Below are 19,718 nucleotides of genomic sequence, written 5' to 3'. Positions count from 1 at the left end.
GCTCTCTGGATTCCTAGAACACCTGGCCTCTCCCTTCCATTCCGGATCTACAGGATCCACGGTAATATGCCTGGGAATGGTAGAGGAAGATCACCCAAGGTTCTCTCAAGCTCAGGGAGCACTGAGCACTGAGTGGTCATCAGCCAGCAAGGCAGAGTCCTCTTCAAGGGAGAAAGAAGCCCATCTTCTCTACTCCATTCTAGCCTGCGCAGTGAAAACAGACCCCCAAGCCTTCTGCTCTGAGGCTCACACACAGAGGAAAGTACACACTCCAGGAGCCATGAGAACACCACCCTTGAGCCCCAGAGAGGAGTCAGGGCTGTACTTACAGAGAGGGCTAAGACCCCATTATGTATGCTGTTATTCCCCGCTCCAGACCTCAGTTTTCCCATCAATTAGATGGGGTTGGAAGAAGGGGCCTTCAAGTTATTCCAAGGTCTTTCCTATGCTAAGATATAACGGCTGGGGCTGGAGAGATAGATAACTCAGTGGTGAGCACTGGCTATTCTTCCAGAAGTTCCCAGTACCTAAGTCAGGTGGCTCACAACCACCTGCAACTCCACTTCCAGGCATGTGACTCTCTCTATCATAGCCTCTATGGGCACTCACTCTTGTGTATACCCACCCACCTACACATACACAGAAATACAGTTTTGGAAATTAAAGACATGCGGAGGGGCCTGGGGATGAAGCTCAATTCTGTGCTTAGCATACATAATGTACTAGGTTTGATCACCAGCACCAAGCCTGGCAATGGTGGCACACACCTTTAATCCCAGCACTCCGAAGGCAGAGGCAGGCAGATCTGAGAGTCTGAGGCCAGCCTGGTCTACGGAGTGAGTTCCGACCAGTCAAGGATACATATTAAGATTCTGACTCAAAAAGAAAAGCAAACAAACACATTTGCATATGCCCATACTGGTGTGACCAAGACAAAGACGTAGAAGACAGGAGACTGTGGGACATTATTTCTAGAGTGGACATGTTTCCCTGCTCAGTAATCTCCTTTCAGAATAAAAACAAGGAGGGAAAGAATTTTTTGTTTGTTTGTTTTTAGGTAATATGTACCAGGGTCATTTGTCTTCTGTAGTTTATATTCCCAAATTGAGGCTAAAAATTAAACTGAAAAAGAAAACTTAGCTGTTGAGGGAAAAGAACAACAGAGGTTGGTTAATCCCACCCCATTCTTTAAATTCAGTCACTTAGAGATCTGGAAGAAGGAAAAAAATGTAACCAGACATCCGTGTAACATTTAATTCTCCAGGCAACAGCCACAATGGGAGGTTATCTCCCTTCCTGAAGGGGAGGGTGTTTCTCTCTTCTTTCCTTGAAGGTATTTTTCCTCAGAGACTGTAGAAAGTGCAGACCTATGAAAAACAAAAACCTGGGGCTGGAGAGATGGCTCAGCAGTTAAGAGCACTGACTGCTCTTCCAGAGGTCCTGAGTTCAAATCCCAGCAACCACATGGTGGCTTACAGTCATCTGTAATGAGATCTGATGCCCTCTTCTGGCTTGTCTGAAGACAGCTACACTGTGCTCATATAATAAATTAGTCTAAAAATATTATTTATTAAAAAAAAAAAACCAAAAACCTGGTTTGCCAATATTTCCTCCCCATTCCCCTGTTTGATCAGGTAAGGAGAATAGAGAATTTAAAGACACCTACCTGCCAGGCTGTCACTTGAAAAAATGAGAACAATTTATCTTAGGGTTTACCTAGGAGAGGATATCAGGGCAGAAATAAGACTCGGGCTCTGAGCTTGGTCCTAAGTCAGGGATGGGGGAGAGGGACTAGAAAGTACTTTTCTGATGGGCCTAGGGGTGTGTCCTCTGCTACTTAATCTTAGTGATCATTCATAAATGCTTTTAGGGACTTGGGAATGTGCCCTGTGACTCGTTCGCTGTGTGCCCAATGCTGTGGGTTAGATCCGCATCACTATATAAACCCATGAAGGCAATTCAAGCTCTGAAGTGTATGATCATTCCCAGAAACACAGTGAGTCTGAGGCAAGCATGGGGTTTATAAGACTGTCAGGGAAAAAAGGAAGGAAGGAAGGAAGGACAGAAAGAAGGAAGGAAGGAAGGAAGGAAGAAAGAAAGAAAGAAAGAAAGAAAGAAAGAAAGAAAAGACAGACAGACAGACAGAAAGAAAGAAGAAAGGAAAGAAAGGAAGGAAGGAAGGACGGAAGGAAGGAAGGACAGAAAGAAAGAAGGAAAGAAAGAAAGAAGGAAAGGACAGAAAGAAAGAAAGAAAGAAAAGACAGACAGACAGACAGAAAGAAAGAAGTAAGGAAAGAAAGGAAGGAAGGAAGGACGGAAGGAAGGAAGGACAGAAAGAAAGAAGGAAAGAAAGAAAGAAAGAAAGAAAGAAAGGACAGACAGACAGACAGAAAGAAAGTAAGGAAAGAAAGGAAGGAAGGAAGGACGGAAGGAAGGACAGAAAGAAAGAAGGAAAGAAAGAAAGAAGGAAAGGACAGAAAGAAAGAAAGAAAGAAAAGACAGACAGACAGACAGAAAGAAAGAAGTAAGGAAAGAAAGGAAGGAAGGAAGGACGGAAGGAAGGAAGGACAGAAAGAAAGAAGGAAAGAAAGAAAGAAAGAAAGAAAGAAAGAAAGAAAGAAAGAAAGAAAGGACAGAAAGAAAGAAGAAAGGAAGGAAGGACAGAAGGAAGGAAGAAAGAAAGAAAAGACAGAAAGAAGGAAGGAAGAAGTAAGGAAAGAAAGGAAGGAAGGAAGGATGGAAGGAAGGACAGAAAGAAAGAAGGAAAGAAAGAAAGGACAGAAAGAAAGAAGAAAGGAAGGAAGGAAAGGAAGGAAGGACAGAAAGAAAGGAAGGAAGGAAAGAAGGAAGGAAGGAAGGAAGAAAACAAAAACTCTAATTCTAGTGCTGGAATCTCACCCCAGTCAGGTGCATTTTGTGTAGCTGTTTGGGTGGAAGCAGCAAAGCTCTGTCTTCAGAAAGCACTCTGGAAAGGGCTTCTTATCTCCAAGGCAGAAGCACCTGGGGCTCCCTCCCCTCCTCCTCCCTTCCCTCAGGCTCCAGGGTCAGGAAAGGAAGCTGTGTCCACAAGGACCTTTGACCCCAGCAGGGAACTTGCAAGCCTTCATTCTATTCCGAAGCTGTTCTCTTCTTTTGAAGACTTTTCTCAGAAGACATATTGGCTTCTCAAACCATTTTCCCCACTTCTAAAACCAGCCACCAGGTTTGGTGACCAGGATACCCCTGTGTGGCATGACATGCTTGTGACACTTCTTACCCGAGTCCTTCTGCTGCCAAGACACTCCTTGGACTTTGCCCAGGAAATGGTGGTCCAGAGGTTCAGTAAGAGATTTTGATTTATAGATATAGGTCAACATAATAAACATGAATAACTAAAGAGAAAACCTTTCAATAAGTTAAAAAGGTCTCGAATGGCATGTTGTTGTTTTTTTAAACTGTGATTTTAATATACAACCCATGCTAGCCACCAGCTCCTGATCCTCCTGCTTTGGCCCCGGGAGTGCTGAGATCCCCGATGTAATTATATCTGGCTCATAAAAACTGCTTTTTAAAATTAGACCGAAATCTACAGTTTGACTTGAAGGATAAAGTATTTAATTCTGCAGCCATACCACCCTGAAGGCATCTAATATTATCTGATCTCAGAAGTTAATTGAGGCAGGTCCTGGTTAAGTGCTCGGGTGGGAGGTATGTTGAGAAGACACCTAGTATAGTAACCATTAATAAAAGCGAAGGAAAAAGGATATATCCAACATAATGCTTAAAATGTAAGGTCAAAAGGGAAGGCACAGGCAGACAAGAAGTATCCTGAGAGCTGAGCAGAGCCCCGCCCCCACCCTCAGGATCCCAGAACCCATACGGTTAAAGGATAGAACTATAAAAATTTCTCCTCTGATCTCTAAATGTATGCATGGCTAGTACAGATTCACACGAATAAATAGATGTAATAATAGAATAAATAAATGTAATTAATAATAGAATTAATTATTGGTCCCGGAGTACAGCCCAGTGGTAGGTAGCATACTTGGTTAGCCTGCTCAAGGCTCTCAGATCTTACATGCTATACACCATAAATATAAATACCATAAAATATAGCTAAATGTCTGAGGGAGGAAAAATATTGCAGTATATGGCTGCTAAATGATTCATAAATTATGTCTCTTCCAATGGATGGGACAAATATCTCAAAGAGAAATGTACGGCAGACATAATAGAATTACAAAGACATTGTAAAAGACAAACAGACATTTTAGATATTTCCTCATGTTAGTCATTATAAAGCACAGAATGTTTAACCGAGCTAATGGTAACCTATAATCCTAGCACTCCGGGAGGCTGACACAGGAGGATCACACGTTTGAGGCCAGGCTAGGCTCCTTAAAGCCTGGGACCACATCTTTGAAGAAAAAAAAAAACAAACAAAAAAAAATAAGAATAAAATCAAATTTTGAGGACTGATGACAAAGAAGCGTAGAGGTAAAGAACACTTCTTACTGCTCTTGCAGAGGACCCACACTCAGTTCCCAGCACCCATGTCAGGCAGTTAGTTCATTCACAACCAGGGTTGGGGAGACGGCTTAGTGAGTAGTACATTTGCCATGCAAGCATGAGGACCTGGGTTGGAATCCCCAGAACCCACGTAAAGCTAGCTGGCAGTAGCATCTGTAACAATTCTTCTGTGGTGTGATGGTAAATAGAGACGGGAGAGTCCTACGAGATTATGGCAAACAACCGAGACTCCCTCTCGAACAAGGAAGAAGGTGAAGTCAGACACCCACTGTTGTCATCTGACATGTGTCTATATGTGTATGTACACATGGGACTAATTATAAGAATGACCCTCATAGGCTCACGTATTTGAATGCTTAGTCACTATTTGAAAGGATTAGAAGGCATGGCCTTGTTAGAGGAAGTGTGTCACTGGAGGTGGGCTTTCATGCCAAGCAAAATGTCTTTCCCTCTCTGCCTGCAGATCAGGATGTAGCTCTCTACTGCTTCTCCAGCACCATTGCTGCCATGCTTCCCACCGTAGACTAAAACCTCTGAAACTGTAAGCCAGTCCCAATTAAATGCATTCTTTTCTAAGAGTTGTTTTGGTCATGGTGTCTCTTCACAGCAAGAGGACAGTGTCTAAGATACTACACAAAGATTTTTATTAAAGAAAAAAATCAAATCTCAGGTTTTTTACTAATTGTGAAAACTGGGAACACCTGACTTTGAGAGGGACTCTGAGATGCACAGGGTTGGCTGGCATGAGACACTCTGCCAAGAAAAGAATGTGTAACATTTTAACACTGTAATTCTATGTTAGGTATGTAACTAAAAAAAAAAAAATCAAGATGTATGTGCAATGTTTGTCAGTGTTTAATTTCTAGACAGCCACTGAACTATATAGTCCTCAAAGTTTAATTTTTAAAAAATGATTACATTTATTTGTATGTGTGTGCACATGCCCAAGTCATGGCACACATGTAGAGGTCAGAGGAGAGTTGGAAATCAGTTCTCTCTTTCCACCATGTGGATCCTGGGAATTGAACTGAGGTTATCAAACTTCCCTGTTGAGTCATCTCATTGACCTTTAATGTGTAATTTCTAACAACAACAAAAAAAAATGACTGCCTACAATATAAAACACTAGAGTAACAGAGTTTATGGTATAAAACTCCGTGATCCCAATTTTAAAACATGCATATATAAAATACGTAGACAGTGATCCCAATTTTAAAACATGCATATATAAAATACGTAGACAGTCAGTGGCCAGGCTGGCAGGATGGCTCAGCATACAGGTAAAGACTGCTAGCCTGACAACTCCCACTGCCAGGACCCATGTGGTGGAAGGAGAGCGCTGACTTCTGAGAGTTGTCCTATGACCTTTGCATGTGTGCTACAGCAAGAGTTATAACACACACACACACACACACACACACACACACACACACACAGATGATATTAGAGGGGATTTAAATTTGATTTTTCTTTGGATTTTCTGTCTTTTTCTTCTGTTTTTTTAAGCTTTCTTGAGTTTCAATTGGATTTTTTTAAAAATTTGGCAGAAACATGCAAATTAGCAACAATGAATATGTTTTTAACATATTGACTGGCTATGGTCACGCAGTAGTTACTACAGAGAGGAAAGATAGAATGTGAATAATAACTTTTTTAAAGACAGGGTTTTTATGTAACTATGGCTGTCCTAGAATTCACAATGTAGACCCAATCTCAAACTCATAGAAATCGCCTGTCTCTGTTTCCTGAGTGCTGGAATTAAAGGTGTATGGTCAAATAACTCACTACTATAATTCCAATAGCTTTCTCCCTTTCTTTTTCCCTCCCTCCCCCCCTCCCCCCCTCCCTCCCTCTCTTCTTTCTTTCTTTCTTTCTTTCTTTCTTTCTTTCTTTCTTTCTTTCTTTCTTTCTTTCTTTCTTTCTTTCTTTCTCCCTGACCCTTCAGTTTTTTGAGACAGGGTTTCTTTATGTAGCCCCGGCTGTCCTAAAACTCACTCTGTAGACCACACTAGCCTCAAACTCATAGAGATCTGCCTGTGTCTACATCCAAAGTACTAGGATTAAAGGTGTATACCACCATCAACAGCTTGAGAGACTTCCTTCCTTCCTTCCTTCCTTCCTTCCTTCCTTCCTTTCTTTCTTCCTTCCTTCCTTCCTAAGATAGGGGTCTCAAGCATCTCAGGCTATCCTCACTATGTAGCTGAGGATGACCTTGAACTCCTGACCCTCCTGCCTCTCAGAGACCTAGGATTACAAGTATGTACCACCACATTTGATTTATGAGGTACTGTCAACCAAACCCAGGGCTTCCTGCATGCTACTCAAGTACTCTGACAACTGACCTATGTCCCAGCCCTTCTAAACAATGTCAAAGCAATCTATATTTTCTGTAATAAACATCTATTATTTTACTAGTGTCAAAACAATGCACTTGCAAAACCTCACAAGAGACAATTTGGGATGCCCAGGGGGCGGGGGGTTTCCACAAGAACCATGGAATCATAGATACATAACCAAAAGTCTCTAGGGACAGAGGGAGTGTGGCTCTGTGATAGAGCACTAGCCTATCGTGCAAGGCTTCTCTGTGCAAGGGTCCGATTTCTATTGTTGTAAAATAATAAATCCATAAATATCCAAAGGGAATATACTAAATTAACACAAACAGATGGATGGAACCACAGAGTGGGCCTTTTTCCCTCTTTTTAACCTCTTTGATGGATGAAGAAGAGGATGTTCTTTTAAATGTGTTAGTAACACCTCATATGCTAGTATAACACCTTCTAACAAGGGCTAAATAACAGCGGAGGGGCATGGTGAGCACAACTAAAGAAAGGCCTAAGAAGGGGAAGGGGACAGACACACAGTGTCCCTGTTCAGTCAGCAACAACACCTCACAGCACTCGCTCAGCAGCTCACATGGGACATGGCCCCAAACAAGACCCACATGGGTTCAGTGGTCTCCTTTCTCCACTCTCAAATTTTAAGAATCAGGAAGGGGAGTGGGGGAGAGTGATGGACTGATGAGGAGACTGGTGAGGAAAGAGATGGCTCAGAGAGAAAGCTGGCGGCATTCAACCGTCAATGAGTCAGAAAGGACAATGACAGGAGCCACTGCGCAAACACCAGGGACTGCTTCCAGTTGGCTAATCACCTGCTCTCAATGGCCATCATGCCACCACAGGAGGAGTAAGTGTGCAGCCCACAGGGCTGAGGCAGTGCCTTCCTCGGGGACAGGCCAGCAATGGCAGGGGCATATTCCACGCAAAGGTAGCCTGGCCACTTCCATTTGTTATGAGTTCTAGACATTGGCAAGGTCAAATCCAGTAGGCAATTCTACAGAATGGAGGCAGCTTTTATGAGGGCTCGGCTGCCCCTCCCAGATTCCAGCCCATAGCAGAGCAACCAGTGCACTGGATGGTGGAACCAGATTCTTTATGAGGCAATCCAGGAGACAGGGCTAAAGCTGGTCCCATCATCGTGACAGAGACCAACAAAGCCCTGTCTGCCAGGGTACCGCTGGGGAGGGTGTCCAAACAAACAAAACACTCAAAAGGGGGATCATGGGGTGGTGAGATGGTTGGCTGAGCAGAGGCACTTGCTTCAAGTCAGTGACTTGAATTCTACATAGTGAAAGAGAACAAGCCCCTTTGACTTCAAGTACACACCATATACAAATGTAATCACTCCCGCATACATACACTTATACATAACGTAATCACACATGTACAAACACTCCTACATATACAGACATCATAAAAAGACTTTAAAGAGTACTAAATCCTAGACAGAGTACAAGCCTATAGTCTCAGCACTCAGGAAGTTGAAGCAGAAGTATCTTGAGTTCCATGCTAACCTGGGCTACCCAGCAAGACTCCAACTCAAAACACAACAAAGACTGGAAATGCTGATGGTTGCACAACTGTTATCAAGCCAGGTAGGTCACTTACCTTCACCCTCTTAAACGCCCCTCTAAAATCAGACTTTCTCCTTCTACACAAGAAACCACCGAGGCCCTGAGAATAAGAAGCGGCAGGTCACCGAGCTAAAGCCACCAAGGGCAGCCGCTCTCCAGCAGGTGGAAGCCAGATTCTGAGCCGGGGAGGACCTGGGTCAGCTGTTACTCCATAAGGGACAGCAGATCAGGTACCAAAAGCACCATACGGTATTAGCAGCCATCAACAACTGAGTTCTGGAGGCACATGAGGAATGCTCGAGATGACCCACCGTTGGCTTGCCCTCCCTTCTTTTCTTCCCCTTTCTCAAGAGTCTTATTCTGTTGTTCAGGAACAGATGGAGTAGGACTATAGGCCCACAGTACACTCCCAGTTCAGTTTTCAGTAGTTCTATTACCCACAGAAATCATGGGCCTTGCACATCCTCTGCTGACTATCCCACTTGTCCCCTGCACCCAGGTTACAACTCTGCGGAGGCCTCTACCTTGATTGAGGTATGTCAGGGTCTCTTCATGTAGCTTCACCGCTGGAGAGGTGGCGGCACACAGCACATACTGTAGGGGCGGCAGGCGGGCCCCGTTCTCAGGAGACAGCTGTGGCTCCTCCTGTTTGAAGATGGGCAGAGCCAGCACATCACTGTAAAACACAGGAAGCAACAGTCAGGAACAAAGCCCAGGAACGTGGAGCAATAGTGGGTGAGACAGATGCAGGTCATGGTAGCAAAGACAACTTCAGAGTCCAGCATGGCACGCTGACTGGCTTAGCTCCTCATCCACACAGCCCAAATCCAAGATGCAACCATTACTATATGATCCTAGCTTCATCCTCTGGCTCCCATGATCCGTTCACCCAAGGCCTAGAAGAGTGAAGTGTAAAGTTGTCTCCTGCCTCCCAAAACCTAAGTGACATAAACCAGCAGCAAGTGACTTTAGAAGCTATTTCTTGGGCCGGAGAGATGACTTGGTGGTTAAGAGCACTGGCTACTCTTCCAAAGGTTCCATGTTCAGTTCCCAGCAACCATAGTGGCTCACAACCATATGTAATGGAAGCTGATTCCCTCTTCTGGTGTGTCTGAAGACAGCAACAGTGTACTCACATACATAAAATGAATAAAATCTTTAATTAGAAAAAAGAAGCTCTTTCTTTCTTCCTTCTTTCCTTCCTTCCTTGCTTTCTTTTCTTATTTCCTTTCTTTTTTTCCCCCAGGAGAGTGATCAGTGCTCAAGGACTGAACCCAGAACCCTGTGCATGCCAGACAAGTGCTTTACCACTGAGGTATGCCCCTAGCCATGGGCACCTCATTTCTCTCTGTAAGCACTCACACAAAACATCTTCCAGAACAACCATCTGAACTATTTTATTCCTTTTTTAGATCATTTATTTATTTAGTGGATAGGTGGGTGTGCAGATGTGCGCATCAAGGTCATGTGGAGAGGTCACAGGATAACTTGCAAAATCCAGTTCTTCCCTTGCATGTGGGTCCCAGGGACTGAACCCAAGTCATGAAACTTGGCACCTTTACAAACTAAGCCACCTCCCCAGCCTCCACTTGTATTCTTGAATCAACTCTTCTATGTATCAGCAGTTGGCAGTACTCTATAACTGTAAACTACACAACAGAAGATCCATTGGCTTTCTTACCAAGATGGCCACACACCTTCATCTCTTCCAAAAAGGGGACAACTCGCCTGTCTTGTTTTGTTTTTTTAACATGTATGTATATATTTACTTAGCTATCTATTTGTATGTGTCCAGGCACATGTGTATGTGAACAAGGGCACACACCCGCACATGCACACACATCAACATCAGGGGACAACTTTTAGGAGCTGGTTCTCTCCTGCTACCCTGTGAGCTCCTGGGATTGAACTCCGGTCATTAAATTTGGTAGCAAGCACCTTTTACCTGGTGATCCTTGTTGCAGGCCCATAGCTTCCCCTTTTAAAGGTCATAACGAACTCTCCAAAATACTATGAGGATAGAAAACCTTGATTTCAGTTTTCTTACCCAAGTTGCAAATCTTAAAATATCCAAAATGCTGTTTCCTTCACCTCTAAATAATGCTTCCTACACCAAAAACATCAGCCCTGCACTGGGGAGATGTAAATCTGTAAATCACTTGCTTTATAACATGACCTCAATCTCAGAGGCCATGGCCTACAAAAGCTGAGTAGTTATTGTGTACGATCTACACATCTCCTACTGCTGGGGAGAAGTGACAGGGTGACCCATGAGGCTCACTGGCCAGGCAGTTTAGTTTGCTTGTCAAGTTCCAGACCAGGAGCTCCAACCTCAAAACACAAAGTTCGTGTGGTACCTGACGAACATTATTGAAGTCTAGTTGGCAGCTTTGGTGGCCCTTGCCTTTAATCCCAGCTCTTAGGAGACAGAAGCAGGTGGATCTCTGTAAGTTCGAGGCCAAGCTGAGTGAGTCCCAGGACATCTGGGGATACATAATGAGACCCTGTCCAGGTTGGGGATTTAGCTCAGTGGTAGAGCGCTTGCCTAACAAGGCCCTGGGTTCGGTCCCCAGCTCCGGGGGAAAAAAAAAAAGAAACCCTGTCTGGAAAAAAAAAGAAACAGCCCCCTCCCACACACAATGCTCACACACACAATGCTCACACACACACACACACACACACATCAGCCTCCAATCACCCTATTACAGAGGAACTTGTTTTTAGACTTCTTCAAGAAGGTAGCAGTATGTTGCCCAGGTTAGCCTTGAACACCCAGGCTCAAGGAGCTGTCCCACCTCAGCCTGCCTGGACTTCAGATGGGTGTCCTTACACAGAACAATAAAATCCCTGAGGATCAGAATGACCTACAGGCAGGTGAGACTCCCTTAAAGATTCTAAATTGCCACAGAAACAACTACCAAAAGATGCCCCGCCCTATCTTGATGACCCTCCTCCCATCATGGGCCTAGGCTCTGAATCAGATCAGCTGACCCCGCTTCACTGCACTGTCGCCAGTACGATTTGTTCCCTGTACAGCATCATAAATGAGTGTCTATGAAATAAAACCCAGCACACACCCCAACAGTATCTAACAAATTCTCAGAAAGCTTGCCTTTGGGCACACCTGGAAGACATTCCCTGTATATTTTTTCCCTGCTATTCCTGTCGGTGGCCCAAAGTAGGGAGAGTGCAGGGCTGGCCAGCTTCACCTTTGCCAGAAACAAATCTTTTTACCCTTTTCCAGCCTGAGCAGTTATTAAGGAGCACAGAAAAAAGTAAGCCATCCCGCTCCCCTGAGAATTGCATAATTTCATGTTTGCCCAGACCATGTAAGTTAATAACCCATGCACTGTTACTTTTAAATTAAAAAAAAAAAAAAAGAGGGGGTGTGTATTAAAAGCCATCATTCAACAGTAACTTGTTTCTGGCCTGGTGTCCTTATTTGCCAAGGAATAAAAGTCACCAGAACATCAAACAGAGAGGAGAGGGAGGGACTAAAGGCCATCCACTGTTCATTGAAATCAGCTTGCAGAATTCTTAGCAGGACAAAAAAATGATAATAAAAAAGGAGGACTGGAAGTTATCAAAATGGAAGAACAAGTGTAAGGCGCAGGGTTCAGCCCAGCACTGCAGAAAAATAAAAATAATAATAATAATAATGGAAAATTAATTTTAAAATTTTTTAAGAAAAAAAAAAAGGACAGCAAAGAAAAATATCCTTGCTCTAACGCAGGGCACAGGGCTCAAAGAGGTCAAATTACTTGAAGGTAAAAAAAAACAAAAATAAAAACAACACCAGTTTCCAGTGGGGAGTACCCACGTCTTTACCCACTGCTTCCTCAAAGCACCCAAAGAAACAGTGTGGCTTTGTAGCAGCTCTCAGCCTCAATGTTTGCCTTCCTCCTTTCATGCTAAGTCAAAATCTTAAAACTATCTGTACTGGCTCACAAACTTCCATCTCAGGCACAGTTACAAAAACCACACCTCTCCTCTAACAACGAGGATGTTTTATGCAACTAGATTTCAAATAAGATTACTTCAGCTCAAGGTCACCTTCAACTTCATTTTTAAAATAGGATGAGATAGATACCTAATGGCCACTCACTACAATCCAAAAGAAACTGCAGGTAGCTCTATAGAGTGTTATACAGTTAGCATATATTTATTCTGTAGCAATTTTAACTGTGGGCTTTGCATTACCTCAACACCACTGGGGTCTGCAGTCCCAAGACCCTAGATTGATTGCCACTTTCGATTGTTTGGAGTTTAAAAACAAAACAAAACAACAAAAATCCCAGAAGATACACCAGTGAAACCTGGTCATTCTTTAGCTTTCTAAGAAGGGGGAATGCCTTCCTAGAAGAGTGCTGGACATACATGAATCAAAAGCCAGGAAGAAAAAAAAAAAAAAAAAAAAAATCCAAGAGGGGAGACTTGGGGGTCCAAAGAAGCACTTAAGGTTCTGTAGTTAGGGCTGACAGCCCCTGGGATGCCTTCTTGAGCCCACATCAAACACCCTTTGGGTTAAGTAAGGCACATATAATAAACTGTGACTAGGATGAAAATAAAGACAGGTTGAAGCTGGTTCTGGCGAGTTCAGAAAAAGAAATGCCTATTAGCCCTCCAGCCAGCTGCACCGCAGCGGGGGGCGGGGGGGCGCAGAACCTGGTAGTCACTGAAGCAAAGTGGGGAGGTGGGGGAGGCTCTACTTCCTAAAAGAGGGAGTTCAGAGAACTTTGCAAAATCCCGCGGGACCCTCTTCCCTTGAAGCGCGCTAGCGAAATCCACGCAGAAGAGAAGATCCAGGCCTGAGGACCATACCAAGTTCACCCCCCCGAGCAGAGGCGGCCATCCCATGAAGCCCGAGCCCTTAGGGTTCGCTTAGATCGGCTCCCGCTATCCACCTGTGGGCAAAGAGCCGGGCCTGGCTTCCCGGGACACTCCAGCTCCTGGTGGATGAGGTAAGTTTATTTCTGCGACTGGAGTGGAGAAGGGAGAGGAAAGTCTACGAGACCCGGTCAGGGACACATCGAGCCTTAGAGAGACCTCTGAGAGGCGCCCCGCGGGCATCAGCATATCCCCAGCGCAACCCCCAATCATACACCAGGGGTCTCCCGGAGGGCCCTTCCCTGGAGGCCGCACTGGTCAGTCAGCGCTTGGACCCAGATCGTAGGCAGGTGTTGCCGCGTCTTACCGCAAGTAGCTGCCAGAGTTGTGCTGGTTGTAGTGTTCGGGCTGCGTATGCCAGAACAGCATGGCTGAGGATCCCGCAGCACCGGCCGGGGCGTGGCACCGAGCTGGAAGCGGCAACCTGGCCGCTGTCCACCCCAAAGCAGCACTCGAACCGGAGTGGGCTGCGGCCGACGCCTTTTATGGGCCGTCAGGTGGGCGTGGCGTTAGGGGGAGTGGTTATTGCAGGCCCGCCCCCACGGCTGGCACGGCGGGAGGGCGGTGCTGAGACGCACCTGCCTGAGCTGTGCCTTTCTCTTGCTTGTCCACTGACCCCAGGGACACGGTCACTCTCGCTGTGGCCTACTTGCTACTCAGTTTGCACGCTGAACCCAAGGCAGTTGCTCAGAGCCCGTTTGGCCAGGAGTACCTGAACACTCCCCTTAACGTTTTTTGCTTTTCCTTTCACTGGACACTGATGTTACAGATTTTTTTTTTTCCCTGTTGCTTTTACTTGTCTTTAACTCCATGGCTAGCTCACCTAGCATATCATACATAAAGTTGCCTAGCATAGACAAAGCCTCCTAGACTCTAAGCCCAGGTGTGCTAGAACTGGGCTTTAATCCCAGCACTGTAACGAGGCAGGAAGATCAGAAGTTCAAGGTCATCTTCTGCTACACAGTAAGTTAAATACAGGAGACCTTCCTATAAAATAAAATAATAAAAATAAAATAAACTTAAAAGAGATGCCTTGGCCTCTTTCTTACTCAGAGCCCAGAATTAGTCTTTAGTCTGAGTTGGGATGTGCTAGGAAACATCTGAAAAGAAAGTAAGTTTGGACAGATACCACAAGGTTTGTGATAGCCCTGCTTTGACAAACGGGGCTTGTGTGACATACAGAAGAGTTTAGGAGATGGGGTGGAGAAGTGTCCAGGTATCAGAGACACAGGAGGCAGGGAGGCACTAGGATTGTTTTTAAGTCTCTCTGTCTCTGTCTCTCTGTCTCTCTGTCTCTCTCTCTCTCTCTCTCTCTCTCTCTCTCTCTCTCTCTCTCTCTGTGTGTGTTGGGGAATCACTGTATCTCGGTGTGTGTGGAGTGTAAACAACTTTTAGAAGTCATTTCTTTTTCTTCTACCCTGGGATGTGCCCGCCACCTTTCTGCCCCTTTAAGATTTTGAATGTTGTTGATAATTGGCTCTTGAAAAGGTGAGTCTAGCTGAGTGTGCCCATGGGCAGATGGGCAGGTAGAAAGGTACACAGTTCCTAGAGGTGGACCCACAGGGTAATGTGTGAGGACCTCCCTCAGCAAGGCATACATTCTGCTTATGGGAAGTAATTGAATGAGTCTGCAGAGATTCCCTGGGCCTACAAGTCCTCCCTCCTGTACTGGCAGCCCTGCACTCTCCCCAGTCAGGATGCTGCTCTGTGAGAAAACCTGTGTGACTCCCTGCCTGCCTCTCCAGGGACCACCTCAGCTGCTCTGGATGCTCTTAGAGGTCACATGTCTCAAGGGTTGGGCTACATTCCTGTAGCTATCACACCCAACTCTGTGGATGTGTGACAAAGCAAAGGCCATTTAGTCCCAGAGCATTCATGGGAGAAACTGGAAGAAGTGATCACCTCTCCCCTTCCCAGCTCTCTCCCAGATACTGATACTAAAGAATTCTCTAGTCAACATCCTGACAACTAAGTTCTCCATCAGGGACCAGAACAGGGACATGCTTTCAAGAGGAGAGCACCCTCTGAGCTGGCCCTCCCAGAGGGTCCTATCATTCTATCAGTCGACAAGCAGCAGATGACAGAGGGAGGGAAGTATCATCAGGGAGGTAAAGTAAAACACCATGTGTGTGGTGGTGTTGAGACTGGACTCTGGGATGACTATGACTTTGAAGCTCTCCAGGGTGTGTGATTGGGTAGCAGTGAGGCGGACTAGCAGCCATGAATGTAGGAATGCCCTCCAGGTACATATCAAGTGCTAACACTTGGAGAAAGGGAGCCCACAAAGACAAACTCACGCCAAGGGCTCAGACTTCACTGCCGAGATGTCAGGTGTGACCTGTACTGGGGTTAATCTACCCCAGGTTGTTATACCAAGTTTCTATATTGGTTCTCACCCCTTCCCTTCCAACTGGGCTCCTCTCAGACTTACAACAGACATAATGCTAGACGAGATTCAGCCAGATCCGTAGGGTACCACAAAGACTCCCTCTGTCCCAGCCCTAAAATAAATCTGTTGGAGAGGAACTGCTTTCTGGCATCCAGCAAACCTTCAGGGCTCCAGTAAATACAAAGATCTGTGGAAACCCCCTCCAAACAGCAAGCTGAGGTGGGAACCAGGGTGCCTGCCCTAAGAACTTGAAACTGGGAATAATAAGACTTAGTTTGAGGGGAAGAGGAATGTGGATTCTTTTGTCCAAGTGTGTGACAGGTGACCACAAAACTTCTCTCTCCCGAGGGCAAAGGCAGCCTTTTGATTCCTGCTGGGAGATAATGATGAATTTGAGCTTTTGACTTCTCGCTCTTGGGGGCAGGGGGAAACAATTAGTCTAGTTACAGGGAGGACAGATATGAAGAGGAGCTACCTCTTTCTGGTCTCTATTTTGTAAATATCTGTGATTTGCATAGATGGGAATACTGGTCTTTAAATCTTTTTTTATTTGCAGCAGTGGGGCATGGCTTTCGGAGGACAACTTGTGCGGACTCAATTCTCTCCCTCTAGCAAGTGGGTTCCAGGGTTCTAGCCCAGACTGTCAATCTTGGAGACAGTCACCCTTACCCAGTAATGGTGAGCCATCTCACCAGCCCAGTGGCTAGAATCTTCTTGACACATTCTTCCTCCTACTAAGAGCCTGGGGTTCTGAAGGTAGACACCATAGCCAGAGTTCTCTTCACCTGGTCCTGGAAAAGAAAACTTGATCAACATATGTCTGCCCCGAGAATCAACCCGAAGGCCCCTCAAGAACAAAAGTAAGCCCCCCATTCTTGCAGAGTCTCTCATTTTATCACACAAGGGACCCCCAGTCTTTCTTGGAGGTCCCCATGACTCTGAAGCCTGCACTCTGAGAATATGATTTTTTTTTTTTTAGATATTCTTTTTTTTTCCTTTTTTTTTTTTGGAGCTGGGGACCAAACCCAGGGCCTTGCGCTTCCTAGGCAAGCGCTCTACCACTGAGCTAAATCCCCAACCCCGAGAATATGATTTGAATGGGCGAATAGGAGGTCATGGTGGCCTGGAAAGGAGCTGGGGTTTGGCTGGAGGAAGAATGTGTAAGCATTTTTATGGAATTACCAGGAGTTCAGGGGCCAGCAACTGTAGGAGAGTGGGGGAGGCAGTGGACAGGGGTCCAGTTAAGCTGTCATGCCTCTCGGTGGATGCCTTGGGGGACTCCAGAGACCAGATGCCAGCAGGGCACCAAGTGACCTATCCAGGATGGGACACATCAGCTGGGCATGTTAGCACGAAGTCATCACTTACAGCCAAGCCGATGAAGCCTCTTGGAGCTGTCAAAGATCTCTGAGTAAAGGTTCCTAAGCATTGCCAGTGACTCCTCTAGACTGTGCCCCTCTAATCCCTTGTCCAGTTACTTTAGCATTTGCAGTAGCAGGGTAGCTTCTCATAAGCTGGTTACAATTACTTTCTATTGCAAGGAACAGAAACCCAAAGTTAGGGCAGGCAAGACGATTTGGCAGTCAAAGGTGCTTGCTGCCAAGCCTGACCAGCTTGAGTTCTATCCCTGGGACCCCCACATGGGAGTAGGAGGAAACTTACCCATGCAACTTATCCTCTGACTGGCATGTGTACATCATGTCAATAGTGCACCACATATGTATACACAGAAACACAATAAATAATAGAATGTAATAAATAATAATAATAATAATAATAATAATAATAATAAAAGAAATCAGAAATAAGCATAAGGGACTGGGCACATAGCACAGTTGGTAGGGTACTTGCCGAGCATGCACGAAGCCTTCAGAACTCCATAAAACCAGCCACAGAGAGGCCTGGCTATAATCACAGTACTCTGGAGATGATGGCAGGAGAGTCAAAAAAGTTCAAAGACATCCTCAGAGAGTTTGAAGCCATCCTGAAATACAAGAGACGCTACCTCAAAAACAAACAAACAAACAAACAAAAACAAAAAACGTTTAAAGGACAGAGAAAGGTATCCCTGCATCGAGTTTTAGAAGTCAAGTTTTAGAAGTTTTTGCCGTAGTAACCCCTGCGCAAAGGGCCGCTGACCACTTAAAATATTACTAGCCTGAACCGAGACGTTCCGAGAGTGTGAAGCGCACACTAACATCCCAGACCCGTGTGAGCAAACAGGCACGGCGGTAGCTTGGTCGTGTAAGTTTAGAATGCACAAGACCCAGAGTCCATCTCCAGCCTGACCAAAAAAAAAAAAAAAAAAATCTGAACAAAAATCTGCGCCATAACCTGTCAGTGACTCACATACTAACCAAATAAGAGATCACTGCTCTTGGAAACAGGGTCTCATGTAGCCTAGGCTTAAGTTACCAAGGATCATCTTGAACTCCTGATCCTCCTGCCTCCGCTTCGCACTGGATCACAGACGGCTGCCACCACTGGCTTTATTACGGACTTCACGCACACTAGATTGGTACTACAGCAGCATCAGCAGCCCTAGAGGTCCTCATCCTTACAGGCGGCCATGCCCCTTGAGCAGGCCCAGCAAGCAGTCCTGGGTGGAGTTGGTTACATGCACTTTGGCACAGTGCTTTCCTGCCAGGGCCAAACAAGGAGCCTGTTATCAGCTTCGCCCCTCCTTTTGCAAACGTCCCTAGTTACAAGTGCCAGCCTCTGTGACAGAACATATGGAGCATCTATTCCTCAGGGACACAGAGCAGTGGGAGGGAAGTTTGAGGAGACTATAGTGACTCCCTCCCCAGGTCAGAGGAGGAGGGAGGAAAGGCAAGCGCTTCCCTTGCCTGTGCTCACGCACCTGGGGGTATCACTGTCCAACATCGTGGGTGTGAAATCACAGACTCATCCAGTCTGGTAAGGCTTGAGGGCAGTGCAGTCATACCTGGGTGGGTGAAGTCTGCCTAGAGAAACTAGGCCCCGCCTGTTGCTCTCAGATGAAAAGAGAAACTAGAAAGAAGCTGGAAGATGTTAGCAATGGGGACTCCCCAGTTCAAGAACCAAGTCAAGGCACTTCTAGTAGTAACAGTCGTATTTTCACTTATGTGTATGTGTGTGTGTGCCTGTGTGTGGTTATGGCATGTGAGTGCAGAGGCCAGACAAGGGCGACCGATCCCCTGGAACTAGAGTTATGTTGTTAGTGAGCTACCTTACGTGGGTGCTGGGAATCGAACTCAAGTCCACTGCAAGAGCAGCACAAGTTCTTCATGACGAACCATCTCTTCAGACAGCTCTCATATGCTTTTGAGCCACGGATCAGCTGAGGAACCTGGGTCTCCCAGGGAACCACAGTTCTCTTTTGTCCTTTGGGAGTTTTGGAAATTAACCTTGGCCCATTGGATAGCCTCTGCCCTGTCCACCATGAGTTTGGATCCCAGAAGAAACACCCCCACCCATCTAGGACTCCAGCTCCCAGCATTTTACATCCACAGGGTCAGTCCAGTTCTCACACATGTTGTTCAGAAGTATTATGGTGAGTGTGTAATATGATGGTTAATATTGCTGTTGAACTTGACAGGATCTAGAATCGCCCAGGACACAAGACACTGGCACATGAGTGAGGGAGTTTCTAGGTTGGATTCACTGAGCTGGGAAGGTGCTCCCCAGCTGTGGGTGGTGCTGTTCCATGGGCCAATGCCTTGTTGAAAGTGAGCTGAGCACCAGCGTTTGTCAACCCTTGCTTCCTGACTTCCTGATGAACACAATGTCCATGAGAGATCTCAAGCTCCTGCCACTATGTCTTCCTCATCATGGTGGACTGTGTCACCTCAAACTGTGAGCCTCCTTCCCTCCCTCCCTCCTCCCTCCCTCCCTCCCTCCCTCTCTTCCTTCCTTCTTCCTCTACTCCTTCCTTCCATTTTCATTCTTCCTTCCCTCCACCTTCTCCCCTCCCTCCCTCTCTCCCTCCTTCCCTCCCTTCCTTCTTTCATCTTCTCTTTTGTCTTCATTCCTTCCTCTGAT

At 45.8% G+C, this 19,718-nt stretch overlaps 1 protein-coding gene across 1 annotated transcript in view; it reads right to left on the bottom strand.

The window, feature by feature from the left end:
- The window catches only part of Tfcp2l1 (transcription factor CP2 like 1), a 52,511-nt gene extending 38,753 nt beyond the window's left edge, over positions 1-13,758 (bottom strand). Inside the window, exons 1-2 of the mRNA XM_032915270.1 lie at positions 13,617-13,758; positions 8,947-9,098 (exon numbers count right to left, since the gene is read on the bottom strand). Coding sequence (XP_032771161.1) covers positions 8,947-9,098; positions 13,617-13,678 — 214 coding nt within the window. The 5' untranslated portion in view covers positions 13,679-13,758. The remainder of the gene's footprint in view (positions 1-8,946; positions 9,099-13,616) is intronic.
- Positions 13,759-19,718: the final 5,960 nt, after the last annotated feature.

The sequence above is a fragment of the Rattus rattus genome, chromosome 10 (genome assembly GCF_011064425.1).
Source record: "Rattus rattus isolate New Zealand chromosome 10, Rrattus_CSIRO_v1, whole genome shotgun sequence".
NCBI lineage: Eukaryota > Metazoa > Chordata > Mammalia > Rodentia > Muridae > Rattus > Rattus rattus.
The sequence above is the reverse complement of the archived record's forward strand: the minus strand, read 5'-3'. Positions and strand labels throughout refer to the sequence as shown.